We start from the raw sequence: 20,671 nt of genomic DNA on the forward strand, positions 1-20,671 counted from the left end.
TTTTCATCCAGAAGATCACTGGGCTGGCCACTTGTCCCTGGGGGTGGGTTGGGTTGTGGTGTCCTTGCAGTGAGCCTCGGCACCAAAAAAAGGTAAGTAAAGGGAAGGGATGGGAAGGGAAGGGAAAGGGAAGGAGAGGAAAAGAAAATCACAGCATATAGAATGAAAAGCCACTTAGAAGTACCTCTTAAAATTCTACTATTCATTTGGACAGTTCTAATGCTAGGCATATACCCAATGAATTGAAAACATACAGAAAAAAGTACTTGACCACAAATGTTCTCAGCAGCACTGTTCACAGCAGCCGAAGGTGGAGCGGAACATAGAGACAGGATGTAGACTGGTGGTTGCCAGAGGCTGGAGGAAATGGGGAGTAACTGCTTCATGAGTTTGGGGTTTTACTGGGGGTAGTGAGATATTTTGGAACTAGATAGAAGTCGTGGTTGCGCAACGTTGTGAATGTACCAAATGACACGGAATTGTTCACTTTAAATGGTTTATTTAGGTCACGTAAATTTCACATCAATTTTTATAAATCTGTTGTCATGACAGATATGCTGGCAGTAGGTACAGAAAGTTCCACCTCTGTCCAAACGTGTATTTATGCTGCTTGTAGCCCTGAGTGTGTCATCAGCATTTCACTCCCTTCCCTTGGGCCCTCATTTTAGTTCCTGAAGGATAAAACAGAGGACTCCATTCCTTCCCTCAAAAGGAGTTTTTTTTGTTTTTGTTTTTTTAATATCAACTCCCTAGTACTTCTGTCCCAGAGACTTATTTTGTTTGGCTTTTCTATCTTCAGCTGAGCAGCTGTGTTACCTCTGGGCCTGCTTGGTAGTCCTCACAATACCTGCCTGACTCTGAGAGCTTTAGCTCAGAGGCCTGGCTGAGCTGCAGGCCTTCAGTACATAAAGCCCTATTGTCCAATGGCCTCTGAGTAGGGCTAGCCTAGCAGCTCCCTTTCCAGCCAGAAATCAAGCAGATGCCCACCTGCCCTGGGGTCAGGGAGGGTTGTAGTGTCAATCCAGTGGGATGCCATATCCTTCACTGAGACAGAGAAAAGGAAAAAGAAGGAAAAGTATAGGAAATAAAACACAAACACCATACACACACACAAAGAAAAGCCACTCACTAGCACTCCTTAAGGCTCTTTTATTCAGTCGTGCCAGAAGTTCAGGAAGTAGGTATAGAAGATTTCATCTCAGTCCATAACTGTACTTGTGGTGGCAGCATCTCAGGGGTGAACTACCTCTGGATCAACCTGTTTTTAATTCTTCTATTTTAGGCTTTTGCTTACAACTTTATTTGGGGAACGAATAAGGGTTTCTTTAGTTGAAAAATAAAATAATAAAAATGAAATAAGATAAGATAAAATAAAATAGAAAAACACTGCTGTACATGAAAGAGGTAGAGACCCTAGACTGGGAGCTGGACAATGAGTTCTTCATATTGACCTGCTCTCCAGGGCTACATCAAAAAGGTAATTTGTAACTGAAGTACCATGTCACTTAGGGATAAATCAAAGCAGCCAGTTGACTATTTTTTTTTTGTTGTTGTTCAAAATGCCTATGTTTAATTTTTTTTCTCAGTCATCCATCATAAATACACTTTAGGCAAATTTAAGAGTAATCTGACCTACAGTTTTTGTCCATTTTTAGCCAATATAAGCATATACAGTGTTGAAATATTAATTGCAAATGTCAAAACAGAAAATGAAGTATATGTGTAAGTTTTATTTGAGTACTAAGCCCCTACAGGATGATACACCTTAAAATGGTACATATTAAAACATTTTTAGTTATCCACTTCATTAACCACAGACAAAGCTGCTTTAGGAGTATTATAAAGAATATTACCTGACTATATTCAATAGGGTAAATTATTAATATTGGTGGTTCAGAACTCTCTCTACATTGCTTTGGATAGAATTTGAAATGACGACCTTAAAAAACCTATTTGAAATCATCATTAAAAGATAATGCATTTATTTTTACTCACCTATTAGAAAAAGAAAGAGGCATTAATACTGGATTGAAAAGGTAGGAAGCAGATGAAAAAAGAACATGCAGGGTTAACTAGACAGAAAGTAAAATCAAGATATAAACAAAATACTATATCAACTCAAGAGCCTTGACTTAAAGCATTCGTAGCCAGACAACTTTCTGATTCTTCTATTAATGAAACCTACGCTATTCTTGGAATTGCCTTTTTGCACTAGTCCTGCCCAGTGTCTTGAACCAGACCACTAGGGAGAATCCACTTCAAGAAGTTAAACTCATTTAACCCGGAGCCTCCCGTCAGACACACCTCGTACTGGTAGCTCTGGGACAGGGTCCCCGTGCCGCTGACGTCCACCAGGTGGCCTGGAAAGTGGCCCTCGGGCACCGAGCAGCGACTCACCGAGGCCGCCACGCCCCTCCTGCACAGCCGCACCGCGACGAACACCAGTACCGAGAAGAGGAAGAGCGACGACACCGACGCCAAGGCGACCACCAGATAGACGGTGAGCAGGGTGGCCGGGGCCGCGTCCGCCGCTTCCGCTTCAGGGGCCGGCAGGTAGGGCCGCGAGAAGCCGTCCACCAGCAGCACGTACAGCGTGACGCTGGCCGAGAACGGAGGCTCGCCGTTGTCCTTGACCAGCACCACCAGCCTGTGCTTGGCCGCGTCGCGCTCGCTCAGCAGCCGGGCCGTGCGCACCTCGCCGTTGTGCGCCCACACGCCGAACAGCCCGGGCTCCGTGGCCTTGAGCAGCTGGTACGACAGCCAGGCGTTCTGGCCCGAGTCGCCGTCCACCGCCACCACCTTGGTCACCAGGTACCCCGCCTCGGCCGCCCTGGGCACCAGCTCGGTGCAGGGCGCCGAGGCGTTCTGCAGCGGGTACAGCACGAAGGGCGCGTTGTCGTTGTTGTCCGCCACGAGCACGCGCACCAGCGCCTGGCTGCTGAGCGCGGGCGAGCCGCGGTCGGCGGCACCCACGCGGAACTCGAACGCCCGCAGGGCCTCGTAGTCCAGGGACCTCAGGGCGAACAGGTGGCCGTTGTCCGGGTTCATGGACACCAGGGAGGCCAGGGGCACGTGCGCGTCGAGGGGCGGCAGCAGCGAGTAGGTGACCTGGGCGTTGGCGCCCGCGTCTCTGTGGCGCGGACGCTGCCAATGTGCAGGGCGGGGCTGTTGTTCTCGCGGACGGACAGGGTGTAGGAGGTCTGGGTGAAGGCGGGGGCGTTGTCGTTGACGTCGGACACCAGCATGGTTATGTTGTGCTGGGTTTTCAGTCTCGGTGTCCCCATATCTGTGACGGTGATGGTGATGTTATATTCGGATCTTGTTTCTCGGTCCAGGGCTGTGTTTGTGACTAAACTGTAAAAATTCTCAACAGAGGGTTTAAGAATGAAGGGAACATCATTTTGGATGGAGCAAACCATCCTTCCATTGTCTCCAGAGTCAGGATCTGAAACGCTGAATACAGCAATTACAGTCTCCTGCAAGGTTTCTGGGATCTCAGTGATAAGCGTTGACATGGTCAGTTCCGGCGGGTTGTCATTCAAATCCATCACTTGGACAAACACCACACAACTGCCAGAAAGGCCCCCATCTGTCGCCTGAATATTTAATGTATAAGTCTGAATAGATTCAAAATCCAGTTCCTGTGTTAAAAGGAGTTCTCCCGATTTTGCATTTATTCCAAATGTTTTCCGAATATCCTCAGATGCTTGGGAAAGTACGTAAGATATTTCTCCATAGGTTCCAATATCTAAATCTCTGGCAGAGACAATGGCAACCTGGGATCCAATGGGGCTGTTTTCTAGGACATGTGCCTCATAGTGCAGCTTTGCAAAGTCGGGGGCATTATCATTGATGTCTAAGACTTCAATGCGGATTAGGGCGGTCCCAGACCTGGGTGGAATTCCGCCATCCAGCGCTGTGACGGTTAATCTGATTTCAGGCTGTTCCTCTCTATCCAGTGCTTTGTCCAGCACCAGCTGTGGTAATATTGTGCCGTCGGAACTGTCTTGTAATTTAAGATGGAAGTGGGAATTGGGGCTGACTGTGTAACTTTGGAGACTGTTGCTTCCTACATCTAAGTCCTGGGCAAGCTCTATTAGGAAAGTAGTTCCAGGAGTGATACTTTCTGAAATTTTCAATATTATTTCTTTGTCTAGGAAAACTGGAGAATGATCATTTATGTCCCTAATCCGTAGCTCAGCCTGGAAAAACTTCAAGGGATTTTCCAGTAACATCTGGAAAGGTAGTACACAGGGCTCGGTAGGGCCACACAGCTCCTCCCGGTCCAGTTTCTCACTTAACAACAAATCCCCGGTCTGCCTATCAAAATGCAAACGCATTTTTTTCCCTTTGGAAACGACCCCGGGGGGCCCGAGCAGCTAGATCATCTACCTCCAACCCCAAGTCTTTCAACAGATTGGCCACAAAGGAGCCACTGTCCATTTCCTCGGCCACTGAATAATGCCTAGGCTCAGAACCAGCCTGAGCTATGCCCAGCCAAACAAAGAATATCAAGACTTGCCTTTGTTTCAGAAAGCATTTCTTCCTCTCTCCTGCCTCCATTGCTCTCTCGTCTCCCAGCAAACTTGACCCAGCTCGGATTCACGTTGTCGCTGATCTATCTCCCAGTATCACTCAGACACTGGGATAAGTGGAGATGCCTATGGCCCTGATTTCCCGGAGCAACTGCCTTAGAAAGCCTCCTTTTCCTGCTTGCTTCTTTAGCAGAGCATCTAGCTAGAGGAACCGCCAGTTGACTATTGACCATTCAACAAAATAACAAGAATTCATTTGGTGACAGAAGAAGTCTCTTTTGCCTGACTTTCAAGGCCCTCTGGAAGTTTCCTCATCCCTTACATCTTACCTTTCTTTCACACAGCTCTCCAAAATGACCACTGATATGACTTGTCAGGTTCCCCAGATTTAGACGCTGAGGCCAGGACCATGTGCAAGTGGCTTATGATGTGCTCCTGGGAGAACTCCAGTGTCAGCCTGAATGTGAATTATAACTCAAAGTCTTTCCAGACTCAAGGCAAGGCAGCTGAGTTTTCAGAACCTCTCACCAGTAAGTCACTGATGCAGGGCTGCCCTGGCAGGACATGAAGTCCCTGGCACTTCCAATTTTCACATAGGAAGGCAAAGCAGCTCCAGGAACCCCCAAGAAGTCTTCCAAAGAGTCCACAATGCAGCTCCTTGAGCACAAGGACACAGAAGCCATGCTAGTCAGAGGCAAAGTGGTCAAACACATCTAAAGGTTTCTGGGTGGCTTAAAGACAGCATTCTCCCCACATTAGCCTCAGTCCTGAATCCTCACCAATGCCATGTGCCCTCTCAAGGTACCCTGAGCGTGCTCTGTTCTTTACCCTCTGTACCTGAGGCAGAAATCTATAGGTCTGATGGCTTCCATTACATCACATTTTAAAAATGTTTTTAAACTACTTTAGCCAAATTCTCATAACATTTCTACTCTTTGTTCTATATTAAAAGGAAACAATTCCTTATATATAGTTCTGTATCCACCTTTGATTTCTTTCTTGAATATAGTTTACAGGTGAGATGTCTGGCTGTAGTGGAGCTTGGACTCCTCAATCTTTCCAGTGAATACGAGGGAAGATGACTGATGACGAGAGATACTTTAATGGCTGATCTTCTATATATCGGTGGTTCTTCTTCTTTTCCAGTGACACCATACATTAAGAACACTGCGTTATTTTTCTACCCCAATATCCCCAATTATACTTTACACATAAAGGAAGACCATGTGTTACCATTACATATTGGTCTTTGCTATGTTTGGTAATTCTTGTAGTAGCAATCAGGGACATAGAACATGATTCACCCCTCCTAACTGATCCTAGGGCAAATAATCATCTGACTGGTTCCTTCTGAGCCCCCTTGTGCTGGCTTCCACAACCTCCAGGCTCAGAACCCATCAGTGTTGCTGTTATTTCCTGTGGTTGCACTTGCTACACCCTCCCCTATGCAACTCAGATGCCCACTTTACTCTTCAGTTCTTTCCCTTCTGTTTTGTGATTTTTAGGTACTTTTCACAACTCATGTAACACTAAACTATCTTTTTGTTTTCAAAGGAAGTCACAGTATACATTTTACTATCTCTTCTATTATTTCTAGAGTTCAGTCCAGGAGAAAGGAATTTCTGAGACTTCTGAATTAAAATTGAACATCAACTTGCTTCCATTTGCTTAGAAATGTTTTAAGTGCCTTTCTGGGATTTCTCAGTAGATGCTCTAAGTGTGTTCTTTATATATCCCTTGAGTCTTCTCTAATATTAATCATGAAGCTGAAAGGAAAGGATATATCTGCACAGAAATGCTATATATCAAGAAATAAGGCTAGTTGTGTTTTCAGTTAGCTATTTTCCTGGCAACTGTTTCTAAGTTTTGCTAGTATTTCACTGTGAATCACAACTTTAGTCATAGCAATTTCTTTTGTTTAATCACAGAATACTCAAGTAATATTTGGTTACTCTTTCTGATTTACTTCACTCTGTATGACAGACTCTACGTCTATCCACATCTCTACAAATGACCCAATTTTGTTCCTTTCTATGGCCGAATAATATTCCATTGTATATATGTACCATATCTTTTTTTTTTTTGGAGTACACAGACCTCTCACTGCTGTGGCCTCCCCCATTGGGGAGCACAGGCTCTGAATGCACAGGCTCAGTGGCCATGGCTCAAGGGCCCAGCCACTCCACGGCATGTGGGATCTTCCCAGACTGGGGCACGAACCCATGTCCCCTGCATCGGCAGGCGGACTCCCAACCACTGTGCCACCAGGGAAGCCCTGTGTACCACATCTTTACCCCTTCATCTGTCGATGGACATTTAGGTTAATTCCATCTCCTGGCTATGGTAAATAAGGCTGCAATAAACATTGGGGTGCCTGTGTCTTTTGAAGTATGGTTTTCTCAGGGCATATGCCCAGTAATGGGACTGTGGGGTCATATGGTAGTTTATTTTTAGTTTTTTAAGGAACCTCCATACTGTTCTCCATAGTGGCTGTATCAATTCACATTCACACCAACAGTGCAAGAGTGTTCCTTTTCTCCACACCCTCTCCAGCATTTATTGTTTATAGATTCTTTTGATGATGGCCATTCTGACCACTGTGAGGTGATATGTCATTGTAGTTTTGATCAGCATTTCTCTAAAAATTATTGAGCATCTTTTCATGTGCCTCTTGGCCATCTGTGTGTCTTATTTGGAGAAATGTCTACTTAGGTCTTCTGCCCATTTTTTGACTGGGTTGTTTCTTGTTTTTGGATATTGAGGTACATGAGCCCTTTGTATATTTTGGAGATTAATCCCATGTCAGTTGCTTCATTTGCAAATATTTTCTCCCATTCTGAGGGTTGTCTTTTTATCTCATTTATGGTTTTCTTTGCTGTGCAAAAGGTTTTAAGTTTAATTAGGTCCCATTTGAGTTTTTTTTTTTTTTAACATCTTTATTGGAGTATAATTGCTTTACAATGGTGTGTTAGTTTCTGCTGTATAACAAAGTGAATCAGTTATACATATACATATGTTCCCATATCTCTTCCCTCTTGTGTCTCCCTCCCTCTCACCCTCCCTATCCCACCCCTCTAGGTGGTCACAAAGCACCGAGCTGATCTCCCTGTGCTATGTGGCTGCTTCCCACTAGCTATCTAGTTTACGTTTGGTAGTGTATATATGTCCATGCCACTCTCTCACTTTGTCACAGCTTACCCTTCCTTCTCCCCATATTTCCATTACTCTAGGAGGTGGGTCAAAATGGATCTGTTCTGCCTATATTTTCCTCTAAGAGTTTTATACTTTCTGACTTTATATGTAGGTCTTTAATCCATTTTTAGTTTATTTCTGTGTATGGTGTTAGGGAGTGTTCTAATTTCATTCTTCTACATGTAGCTGTCCAGTTTTCCCAGTACCACTTATTGAAGAGGCTGTCTTTTCTCCATTGTATATTCTTTCTTCTTTGTTATAGACCATAGGTGAAGAGTTTATCTCTGGGCTTGCTCTCCTGTTCCATTGCTCTATATTTCTGTTTGTGTGTCATTACCATATTGTATTGATTACTGTAGCTTTGTAGTATAGTCTGAAGTCCAGGAGCCTGATTCCTCTAGCTCCATTTTTCTCTCTCAAGATTGCTTTGACTATTCAGAGTCTTTTTTGTTTCCATACAAATTGTAAAATAGTTTGTTCTAATTCTGTGGAAAATGCCATTGGTAATTTAATAGGGATTGCATTGAATCTGTAGACTGCTATGGGTAGTATAGTCATTTTCACAATATTGATTCCTTCAATCCAAGAAAATGGTATATCTCTCCATCTGTTTGTGTCATCTTTAATTTCTTTCATCAGTATCTTGTAGTTTTCTGAGTACAGGTTTTTGCCTCCTTAGGTAGGTTTATTCCTAGGTATTTTATTCTTTTGGTTGCAGTGGTAAATGGGATTGTTTCCTTAATTTCTTTTTCTGATCTTTCATTGTTAGTGTATAGGTATGCAAGATAGTTCTGTGTATTAATTTTGTGCCGTGAAACTTTACTAAATTCATTGATTAGCTCTAGAAGATTTCTGGTGGCATCTTTAGGATTTTCTATGTATAGTAGAATGCCATCTGCAAACCGTGAGCATTTTACTTCATTTCCAATTTGTATTCCTTTTATTTCTTTTTCTTCTATGATTCTCATGGCTAGGACTTCCAAAACTATGTTGAATAATAGTGGCAAGAGTGGACACCCTTGTCTTGTCCCTGATCTTAGAGGAAATGCTTTCAGTTTTTCACCATTGAGAATAATGTTTGCTATGGGTTTGTCATATATGGCCTTTATTATGTTGAGGTAGTTTCCCTGTATGCTCACTTTCTGGAGAGTTTTTATCATAAATTAGTCTTGAATTTTGTCAAAAGCTTTTCCAGCATCTATTGAAAGGATCATATGTTTTTTATTCTTCAATTTGTTAATATGGTGTGATTCGTGTATATTGAAGAATCCTGGCATCCCTTGGATAAATCCCACTTGATCATGGTGTATGATGCTTTTAATGTGTTGTTGGATTTGGTTTGCTAATATTGAGGATCTTTGTGTCTATATTCATCAGTAATATTGGTCTGTAGGTTTTTTGTGATATCTTTGTCTGGTATTGGTGTCAGGGTAATGGTGGCCTCGTAGAATGAGTTTGGAAGTATTCCACCCTCTGCAATTTTTTTGGAAGAGTTTGAGAAGGATGGGTGTTAGCTCTTCTCTAAATGTTTGATAGAATCCTCCCATGAAGGCTTCTGGTTCTGGACCTTTGTTTGTTGGAAGATTTTTAGTCACAGTTTCAATTTCTTTACTTGTGATTGGTCTGTTCATATTTTCTATTTCTTCTGGTTCAGTCTTGGAAGGTTGTACTTTTCTAAGAATTTGTCCATTTCTTCCAGGTTGTCCATTTTATTGGCATATAATTGCTTGTAGTAGTCTCTTCCAATCCTTTGTATTTCTGTGGTGTCAGTTGTAACTTCTCGTTTTTCATTCCTAATTTAGTTGATTTGAGTCTTCTCCCTTTTTTTCTTGAGTCTGGCTAAAGGTTTATCACTTTTGTTTATCTTCTCAAAGAACCAGCTTTTAGTTTTATTGACTGTTGCTATTGTTTTCTTTGTGACATTAAGAAAGAATTAGGTTTTTAATTCCCACAAAACACCTTTCAGCATGCTTAACTTTCTGATAACACCCTCACCTGCACCAGTTTTGTTTTGGGGGTTTGTTTTTATTGTTTGTTTTTAGATCCAAAGAACATGAAAATCCTTTTTTGACAAGGCTTAGAAAGCTGACAGTATCTCTTTTTTCCTCCCTCTATATGAAGGATGTATTTAAATGAATGTTGGTCAGTAAGACATTTGTCAGCTATGGGTATTGGGTGCTTAACTGTCTAATGTTACCATTTGAATATTGTATATGATTGTAAGGCTTATGTCACTAAAGATTTTTATTCTGATTTTTCATGATCAAAATTCATATGATATTGTATAGACATGCTTTGTAGTGAACTAGAGTAGCAATAATTTCTGTACATGATCTAGGATTTATTCCAGCATTTCTTTTCCTTTTTTTTTAAAACAAAATATTTTATTTAAGTTAATAAATGATGGAAATAGAAAAGTCTACATAAAGATTTTAGAAGGAGAACTTACAGGACACAAATTTGTGATTCATTAGATGAGACACTTGGATGTGATTCCTAAAGCTTTTATTGAGCATTGCCAAATTTGTAAGCTTCATAGGGATGGACATTATATTTATAAATGCCCTTCTATAAGGGTTACTGTAGATGTGAAATTCTTGACCTTAATATCATCTTTGAAAATATTAAATTGAAAATTCTGTTAACTTATATTTTAAGAATAGGCATATTGTATTACTGCAAGAGATTTGATTTTCAGCAGAGTGCAAAGTTCTTTCAAATGCACATGTCTGTTTTTTCTAATTTCATTTTGTTTTAAAGCACTTTTTAAGTGTAGTTTTCTCATTTAGTAAATGTTGTCTAATTGAACAAAAGAGAAAGACAATAGAAATACATAGCTTATCACCATTAACCTATGGGTGGGATTCTTTGTACCATGTCACCTCAGGCCATGTCATCTTACCAATAGTAATGCACCACTGTTACAATTAGTGTCCATACTAGATTAGAACTCTGGTAACAGGGGACAGAAATTTTTTTCTACATAGGATTTTACAAAATACAGACTTTTGGGGGTGGGGTGCTCACCTTACCAGAGAGTCAAAAGATAGCCTAATCCTCACCAGTGTCATGTGCCCACTCAAGGTACACTGAACATGCTCTGTTCTTTATCCTCTGTACCTGAGGCAGAGGTCAATAGGTCTAATGGCTTTCACTTAAGTCACACTTTTTAAATGTTTTAAAATTACTTCAGCCATTATTCTCATAACTTTTCTACTCTATCCTATAATAAAAGGAGTCAATTCTGCCTTTCTCTTCCTTAGTTTTTCATCTTGATTTACATCTTCACAGGCTGATGGAGAGGTAACACTATTAGAATATATACATATATATATATTTTTTCTATTATCCTTTTTGAGTTTTATCTTTTCCTTCAGAAATACCAATTATCTTTATATTGGATTGTCTTTGACTGGTTTTATGTCTATTAACTTTTCTCTAACTCTTTAATGGCTTTATCTCTTCATTAAAACCATTGAGTATTAAGTTTTTCTACATAAGTCATTTGATATTATGCTATATATATATATTCCCCTATTGTTCATAATTACTTATATATTATCTTTGTTGTTATTCTTAATTAGTTTCCTAAGTTATAAATAGTTCTTTTGATAATGCTGTGTTATTTTATCACCTCATTTTTTTGGCTTTTTGGTATGAGTCCATTTTAAATGTTCTATATCTTCAAGTACCTGTGAAGAATATCTTTCCATTGTTCAGTTTATGTTTCTTCTTGAGCTTGTTGTCATTTCCCCCTATCTTTTGTGTATTATGTCCTTTTCTTCTGATCCCCGTCTCATAGTATATTTGCATTCTGTTTTTTCATCATATTCATGCATGTATAGTTCTGTCTCCATCTTTTATTTGTTTCTTGAATGAAATGTGACTGGTGAGATGTCTGGCTGGAGTGGACCTTGTACTCTGCAATCTTTCCAGTGGAGATGAGGGAAGATGACTGAAGACAAGAGATATTTTGATGGCTGGTCTTCTGTATGGATGGTTCTTCATCCTTTCTGGTGACACCATACACTAAGAATATTGCCTTATTTTTCTGCTCCAACATCCCCAATTATACTTTACACCTAAAGGAAGACAGGTGCTACCATTACATACTTGTCTTTTCTGTGTTTGGTAAATCTTATAGTAGCAATCAGGGGCCTGAGACAGGGTTCACCCCTCCTTGCTGATTGTATGACAAATATTCATCTGGTCTGTTGTGTCTGAGCCCCCTGCTGGTGACTTCCACAGTGTCCAGTCTTAGAACCCACCCGTTTTGCTCCCATCTCCCATCATTGTACATTCACTTCTCTTCTCTGTGCAACCCAAATGGCCATTTTACTCCTGTTTTGTGATTTTAAAATACTCTTCATATTCATGTCCCAATTAGAACTACTGTCCTTGTTTTCAAGAAAGAATATGATATATTTAAAACTTTTTTCTTTTATTTCTACAGAGTGAACTAAGAAGAAGAACTATCCTAAGTCTTCTGAATTAAAACTGAGACTCAATCTACATTGAACTTCCTCAGAAAGGTATGCTTTTCTGAGACATCTCAGCTGGATCCCTAAGTGTGTTCACTCTCCCTCCTTTTATTCTTTTCTTATATTTCTTATATTTATGATCAAGGAAAATGAAATGGTATATCAGTGCACATCTAAAAACAACTTTGCAGTGTTTTCACCCAGTTTTATCCTGACAACTACTTTCTAGTGCCTCCATATTTCACCTTCTATCATAACTTCAGTAGTACAAAATCTCTTATATTTAGTCATGGAATATGCAGATATAATTTGGTTATAACATGTTGCTTGCATCCAGACCCTGGCTTCTTCTCAATGAACTTGAAGCTACTAAATTCTAAAGTAACATAATATTTTTTTAACATCTTTATTGGAGTATAATTGCTTTACATTGTCCTGTTAGTTTCTGCTGTATAACAAAGTGAATCAACTATATGTACACATATATCCCCATATCCCCTCCAGAGGAGCAAAGAAAAATCTTTAAAATCAAAAGATAGCTTTAAAAAATATACATTAATTTCCAAATAAAAAGATGTTGGTTAACTCAGAAATGAAATGGCCAGGCAGTTACAAATCATATTGCTTTTGTTCCACATCACCTGCCCTCCTTACTTACCCAGCACTGATTCTGGATACAGAAGCAGAAGAGGGTCTGTGGTGGTCTGGCTAAGTACCAGTTGTTCTCTTGGTGTCTGAGTCGTAGAGTTTTTGGCTTGTGCTGATGCATGTAAAGATGAGAAGAAATGAAATAAGCTTAAGAGATTTGGAGGAGATCAGATTGCAGACATCAAGAATAGAAAAAGTTGAAACACTAGCAAAATGGGAAGAATAACTGATCAAAAAAGAGAATTAGGTGAATCTGAAAGAAATGACATTAAGAAGGACAACAGGGATACATAACTTATCACCATTAACCTAGGGGCAGGGCCTTTTGTAACCTCTTACCTCAGGCCATGTCATCTTATCAATGGTAATGCACCACTGTTACAATCAGTGTTCACACTGGATTATGACTCTGGTATCAGGGGACAGAAACATTTCCTATATGAGATTTTACAAAATAAGGACTACTTTTTTTTTTTTCTGGTTCACCTTACCATAAAGTCAAGATATGGCTTAAAACTTGATTGTTGTCTTTTCTCATCTTTCCTTTTCCTGCTTTTCATTCCTCAACTCAATAAATTCTTTGTTGATATTATTCTTCAGCAAGTTCTCCTAGTAGATTTGAGCAAATATCCTACCAGGTTCTGGCCCTGCAGTAGAAGCATCTGCTTAGGTTTCAGCAAAAGTTCCTCAACAGAGTCTCATTGAACTGACTTGGACCACATGCCATCCACACGCAAAACACTGGTCCTAGAGCAAATGTGCTTTGAATTGTGCCTACCTGGGTCATATGTCTATTCATTCAGCTCAGTATGTACAGCTCACTCTCCATACAAGCCAGACATAACAATTTGATGATGGTGCATTTTGCCCAAACTGCAGCCTTCCCCTACTGCCCTTCTCACAGTGATTACTCATCTCCGAGTAAAAGACAAAAGGTCAGATCTCATCTCAATCCATGCTTCCACTTACTCCCTCTGCTCCCTTCATCTTGTCTTCCTTGAACGTTCTTTGGAAACTCTAGGCAGGTTCCAGTTTAGGGCTTTTTTTTTTTTAACCCTCTGGTCCTTCTTCCTAAATTGTCCTCCCACATTTGTGGACATGGCTCATTCTCTCACATCCTTAAAGTCACAGTGAAGCTTCCTCTGCCCACCTTATTGGAAACTGAAGCTCTCTCTGTGCACATCTTATCTACCTTCTTTGCTTTATTTTCCCCAGAATACTTATCACTATCTAAGAAATTGCATGTTTTTAAAATTCATTTAATTCACTGTGTCATACCAGACCCCACTAAATTGTAAGATTCTTTAAGATAAGCAACCACTAGGTCAGTAACATATACATAATAGATTTTCAGTAAACTATTTATTGAATAAATCAGTTTGTGAATGAATATGAATCTTTGAGTGGGGAAATTTGTGTAAGGTTCAGCTGAAGAAGATATTGAGTTGGTCAAGTACCATGAATGAAAGTACTATATTATAATTCTCCTGTTTTTATTAGAAACTGTTTGTAAACTCTATTTTAATTGATAGCAACTTGTACCTCTCCTTATTCATCACCAAAAAAACCACATGTAAGCTCTTTATCATTTTACTCATCACTTCATCTGGATTTCCAACTTCTCATGTTCAAAACATGGAAGAAGTGATAATACTTTTCTTTCAGGGTTACTCGCACCATTAACTGAACTTATGCATGTGAAAGCCACTAATACACTAAAAGCACACACACAAAAAGGCTTATAATTACAATTATTTATAACCATTGTTTGTGTTTACATGTTTAAAATACATTTGTTATCATTAGGCTAATCAAAGAAATTCAAGTAAAAAAGGAATATTTTTGTTTTGTTTTCCTTGCCTTAAGGAATCATGAACACTGAAGCATATTTTGAAAGAATTGGTTATAAGCACTATAGGAACAAGTTGGACTTGGAAACATTAACTGACATTCTTCAGCACCAGATCCGAGCCATTCCCTTTGAGAACCTTAACATCCATTGTGGGGAAGCCATGGAATTGGGCTTAGAGGCCACTTTTGATCAAATTGTGAGGAGGAACCGAGGTGGGTGGTGTCTCCAAGTCAATCATCTTCTGTACTGGGCTCTGACCACAATTGGTTTTGAGACCACTATATTGGGAGGGTATGTATACAACACTCCAGCAAACAAATATAGCAATGCCATGATTCACCTCCTACTGAAGGTGACCATTGATGGCAGGAACTACATAGCTGATGCTGGATTTGGACGCTCTTACCAGATGTGGCAGCCTCTAGAGTTAATTTCTGGGAAGGATCAGCCCCAGGTGCCTTGCACCTTCTGCTTGACAGAAGAGAGAGGAATCTGGTACCTAGACCAAATCAGAAGAGAGCAGTATATCCCAAACCAAGAATTTCTTAATTCTGAGCTCCTGGAAAAGAATAAATATCGGAAAATCTACTCTTTTACTCTTGAACCTCGAACAATTGAAGACTTTGAGTCTGTGAATATATACCTTCAGGAATCTCCAGCATCTGTCTTTACAAGCAAATCATTTTGTTCCTTGCAGACCCCAGAAGGTGTTCACTGTTTAGTGGGCTTCACCCTCACCTACAGGAGATTCAATTATAAGGACAATACAGATTTGGTAGAGTTTAACACACTGAATGAAGAAGAAGTAAAAGAAAATCTAAAAAATATATTTAATATTTCCTTGGAGAAAAAGCTTGTCCCCAAACATGGTGATAAATTTTTTACCATATAGAGTAAGCAATAAAAATGGTCTCAGTATTACTTCTGGTGCTGTAACTTTTTATTATAAAAAAGTTTAAACGTCTATAAAAGTAGAGAGAATGAAATAATAAACCTGCATTTGTTTATCACTCAGTTTATCAGCTATAAACTAGAGGCCTATCGTATTTTCTCAATGCTCCCAAATTATACTGAAGAAAATGCTAGATATCAAATCATTTCACCTTTAAAAATGTCAGCATATATAATTAGATAACATTTAAAAAAACATAACCATATATTTTTTCAAAAATAATAATAGCAAAGATGTTTTAATGATGGCCTATGGTTTTCTTGAGGAAAAAGTGATTTATGCTAGAAAACTTTCCACATTGGTTAATGTTGAATTCATACAACATGTTTACCTATAATTCAGTAACTAGAACCTTGAGGGAAACTTTTTTATTAAATTCTACCAGTGTATATCCAATGTCATATTTGTGCAGAAATACCACATGTATAATGGGATTATAATTCAACCAAAAGAAAGAGACATGACATTCCTTCCAAAGAACCTAATATTTCTCAAGACAAAGTGTAAACCAATACTTGTTAGCATGTGATCAAGTACCAAGAGAGGGACACAACTAATAATTTCTTACATGGCTCTTTTTGCAACCACAGTTCTTCAAGTACCATTTTTCTTAATATGGGAACACTACTATTTATAATTTTCAAATTTTGGAACTCAGTATTTTTGCTTAAAAGTAATAAGTACTGCAAATTTAAAAATACTTATTATCTAAAAACTTCATATTGGAAAAGTATGTTAAAACATGTTGGCCAATACAATATCAGTCATAAAATTTTTGTTCGGCATAGTTAGGTTATTATGGGGTTTCTTTTTTTTTTTTTTCCCTGCAGTAGAGTCTTCCTTGAATCCTCGTTCTTGTCTCCCAGTTCTATTCTTTTACTTCCTTTTACACTTTGTTGTAAGAGAAAGAGTATGTGCTTCAAAGTATACAGTTCTGAGTTCAAATCCTGTGGACACCAGGTGAATTAATTGATGAATCTGTGGCTCCCATTCCTCAGGTATAAAATGGGGACAATACCTATATGAATAAGTGCCTAACCGAAAGTACCATCTTCCTTCCCTCTCATTGGCCTTGTTCAGCTCTGCTGCTATCTTGCAGCATGGTTAGGTCATGTATGGTACTGTTGGACAGAAAGAATTTTCTCACATTCTGAAAAGACAATGCCAAGGGAGGAGATGTAAGCAAGAGATACATTCCAGATCAAAATGTGGCTCAAGAGAGGACCTTCAAAATGGCGGAGGACTCAAATATTAAGGTCACCTCCCCACAAATACATCAAAAATATATCTATATATGGAACAACTCCTACAGAACACCTACTGAACACTGACAGAAGATCTCAGACTTCCCAAAAGGCAAGGAAATCCCCACGTACCTGGCCGTGTGGCTGACAGGGACTTGGTGCTCCAGCAGGATGTCAGGCCTGAACCTCTGAGGTGGGAGAGCCAAGTTCAGGACGTGGGACCAGCAGAGACATCCTGACCATACGTAATATCAATCACCGAGAGTTCCCCAAAGATCTCCATCTCAACACTAAGAAACAACTCCACTCAATGACCAGCAAGCTGCAGTGCTGGACACCCCATGACAAACAACCAGCAAGGAACACAAACACATCCATTAGCAGAGAGACTGCCTAAAATCATAAGAAGTTCACAGACACCCCAAAACACACCACCAGACATAGTCCTGCCCACCAGACAGACAAGATGCAGCCTCATCCACCAAAACACAGGCACCAGTCCCCTCCAATGGGAAGCCTACACAACCCACTGAACCAACCTTACCCACTGGGGACAGACAGAAAAACAACAGGAACTACAAACCTGCAGTCTGCGCAAAGGAATACACAATAAGTTAAGCAAAATGAGAAGAGAAATACGCAGCAGATGAAAGAGCAAGGTAAAAACCCACCAGACCAAACAAATGGAGAAGAAATAGGAAATCTACCTGAAAAAGAATTCAGAGTAATGATAGTAAAGATGATCCAAAATCTTGGAAATAGAATGCAGAAAACACAAGAAACGTTTAACAAGGACCTAGAAGAACTAAAGAGCAAACAAACAATGATGAACAACACAATAAATGAAATGAAAAATCCTCTAGAAGGAATCAATAGCAGGATAAATGAAGCAGAAGAACAGATAAGTGACTTGGAAGATAAAATAGTGGAAATAACTACCACAGAGCAGAATAAAGTAAAACGAATGAAAAAAATTGAGGACAGTATCAGAGACCTCAGGGACAACATTAAATGCCACAACATTCATATTATAGGGGTCCCAGAAGAAGAAGAGAAACAGAAAGGGACTAAGAAAATTTTTGAAGAGATTATAGTTGAAAACTTCCCTAATATGGGAAAGGAAATAGTTAATGAAGTCCAGGAAGCACAGAGAGTCCCTTACAGGATAAATCCAAGGAGAAACATGCCAAGACACATATTAATCAAATTATCTAAAATTAAATAAAAAGGAACATATTAAAAGTAACAAGGGAAAAACAATAAATAACACACAAGCGAATGCCCATAAGGTTAACAGCTGATCTTTCAGCAGAAACTGAGCAAGCCAGAAGAGAGTGGCAGGACATATTTAAAGTGATGAAGGAGAAAAACCACAACCAAGGTTACTCTAACTGCAAGGATCTCATTCAGATTTGATGGAGAAATTAAAACCTTTATAGACAAGCAAAAGCTGAGAGAGTTCAGCACCATAAAACCAGCTTTACAACAAATGCTAAAGGAACTTCTCTAGGCAAGAAACACAAGAGAAGGAAAAGACCTACAATAACAAACCCAAAACAATTAAGAAAATGGGAATAGGAACATACATATTGATAATTACCTTAAATGTAAATGGACTAAATGCTCCCACCAAAAGACACAGACTGGCTGAATGGATACAAAAACAAGACGTGTATATATGCTGTCTACAAGAGACCCACTTCAGACCTAGGGACACATACAGACTGAAAGTGAGGGGATGGAAAAAGATATTCCATGAAAATGGAAATCAAAAGAAAGATGGTGTAGCAATTCTCATATCAGACAAAATAAACTTTAAAATAAAGACTATAACAAGAGACAATGAAGGACACTATATAATGATCAAGGGATCAATCCAAGAAAAATATATAACAATTGTATATATTTATGCACCCAACGTAGGAGCACCTCAATGCATAAGGCAAATGCTAAGAGCCATAAAAGGGAAATCGACAGTAGCAAAATAATAGTAGGGGACTTTAACACCCCACTGTCACCAATGGACAGATCAATGAAAATAAAATTAAATAAGGAAACACAAGCTTTAAATGACACATTATACGAGATGGACTTAATTGGTATTTATAGGGCATTCCGTCAAGAAACAACGGAATACATTTTATTCTGATGTGCTTATGGAACATTCTCCAGGGTAGATCATAACTTGGGTCACAAATCAAGCCTTGGTAAATTTAAGAAAATTGAAATCGTATCAAATATCTTTTATGACCACAATGCTATGAGACTAGATATCAATTACAGAAAAAAAAACTGTAAAAAATATAAACACATGGAGGTTAAATAATAAGCTACTAAATAACTAAGAGATTACTGAAGAAATCAAATAGGAAATCAGAAAATACCTAGAAACAAATGGCACTGAAAACACGACAAGCCAAAATCAATGGGATGCAGCAAAAGCAGTTCTAAGAGGGAAGTTTATACCAATACAATCCTACCTCCAGGAGCAAGAAAAATCTCAAATAAACAGCCTAAACTTACACCTAAAGCAACTAGAGAAATAAGAAAAATAAAACCCAAAGTTAGCAGAAGGAAAGAAATCATAAAGATCAGATCAGAAATAAATGAAAAAGAAATGAAGGAAACGATAGTAAAGATCAGTAAAACTAAAAGTTTGTTCTTTGAGGAGATAGGCCATTGGCCAAACTCATCAAGAAAAAAAGGGAGAAGACTGAAATCAACAGAATTAGAAATGAAAAAGGAGAAGTAAAAACTGACACAGCAGAAATACAAAGGATCATGAGAGATTACTACAAGCAACTTTATGCCAATAAAATGGACAACCTGGAAGAAATGGACAAATTCTTAGAAAGGTATAAACTTCACAGACTGAACAGGAAGGAAGAGAAAATATAAGCAGATCAATCACAAGCACTGAAATTGAAACTGAAATTAAAAATCTTCCAGTAAACAGGGCTTCCCTGGGCGCAGTTGTTGAGAGTCCGCCTGCCGATGCAGGGAGCACGGGTTCGTGCCCCGGTCCAGGAAGATCCCACATGCCGTGGAGTGGCTGGGCCCGTCAGCCATGGCCGCTGAGCCTGCACGTCCGGAGCCTGTGCTCCGCAGTGGGAGAGGCCACAACAGCGAGAGGCCCGCGTACCACAAAAAAAAAAAAAAAATCTTACAGTAAACAAAGGCCCAGGTACAGATGGATTCACAGACAAATTCTATCAAACATTTAGAGAAGAGCTAACACCTATCCTTCTCAAAGTCTTCCAAAATATAACAGAGGGAGGAACACTCCCAAACTCATTCTATGAGGCCAAAATCACCCTGATACAAAAACCAAACAAAGATGTGACAAAAAAAGAAAACTACAGCCAATGTCACTGATGAACATAAATGCAAAAATCCTCAACAAAATACTAGCAAACAGAATCCAGCTGCACATTAAAAAATATCAAACACCATGATCAAGTGGGGTTTATCCCAGGAATGCAAGTATTCTTCAATATGCGTAAATCAATCAATGTGATTGATTATTAACAAATTGAAGGAGAAAAACCATATGATCATCTCAATAGATGCAGAAATATCTTTTGACAAAATTCAACACCTATTTATGATAAAAACTCTCCAGAAAGTAAGCATAGAGGGACTCTACTCAACATAATAAAGTCCATATATGACAAACCCACAGCCAACATCATTCTCAATGGTGAGAAACTGAAACCATTTCCACTAAGATCAGGAAGAAGACAAGGTTGCCCACTCTCACCACTATT

The 20,671-nt window shown here is 39.3% G+C and overlaps 1 protein-coding gene, 1 long non-coding RNA gene and 1 pseudogene across 3 annotated transcripts in view; 1 reads left to right on the forward strand and 2 right to left on the reverse strand.

Moving 5' to 3' along the window:
- LOC125962820 (uncharacterized) overlaps nt 1-20,671 on the reverse strand; it is a 222,014-nt gene that overhangs the window by 178,195 nt on the left and 23,148 nt on the right. The gene's annotated exons all lie outside the window — the stretch shown is intronic.
- LOC125962816 (protocadherin beta-2-like) lies at nt 138-4,833 on the reverse strand (annotated as a pseudogene).
- On the forward strand, nt 2,360-19,522 carry LOC101280132 (arylamine N-acetyltransferase 1). Of its 2 annotated transcripts, none has more exons than XM_033417290.2 (3): nt 2,360-2,500; nt 12,181-12,259; nt 14,723-19,522. In XM_033417290.2, the coding sequence occupies exon 3, from the start codon at nt 14,728-14,730 to the stop codon at nt 15,598-15,600; it is 873 nt and encodes a 290-aa protein (XP_033273181.1). In that variant the 5' UTR covers nt 2,360-2,500; nt 12,181-12,259; nt 14,723-14,727; the 3' UTR covers nt 15,601-19,522. The 2 variants fall into 2 exon arrangements, with proteins under 2 accessions (XP_033273181.1, XP_033273182.1); XM_033417291.2 differs by lacking the exon at nt 2,360-2,500 and adding an exon at nt 4,221-4,243.

The sequence above is a fragment of the Orcinus orca genome, chromosome 21 (genome assembly GCF_937001465.1).
Source record: "Orcinus orca chromosome 21, mOrcOrc1.1, whole genome shotgun sequence".
In the NCBI taxonomy this organism is placed as follows: Eukaryota; Metazoa; Chordata; class Mammalia; order Artiodactyla; family Delphinidae; genus Orcinus; species Orcinus orca.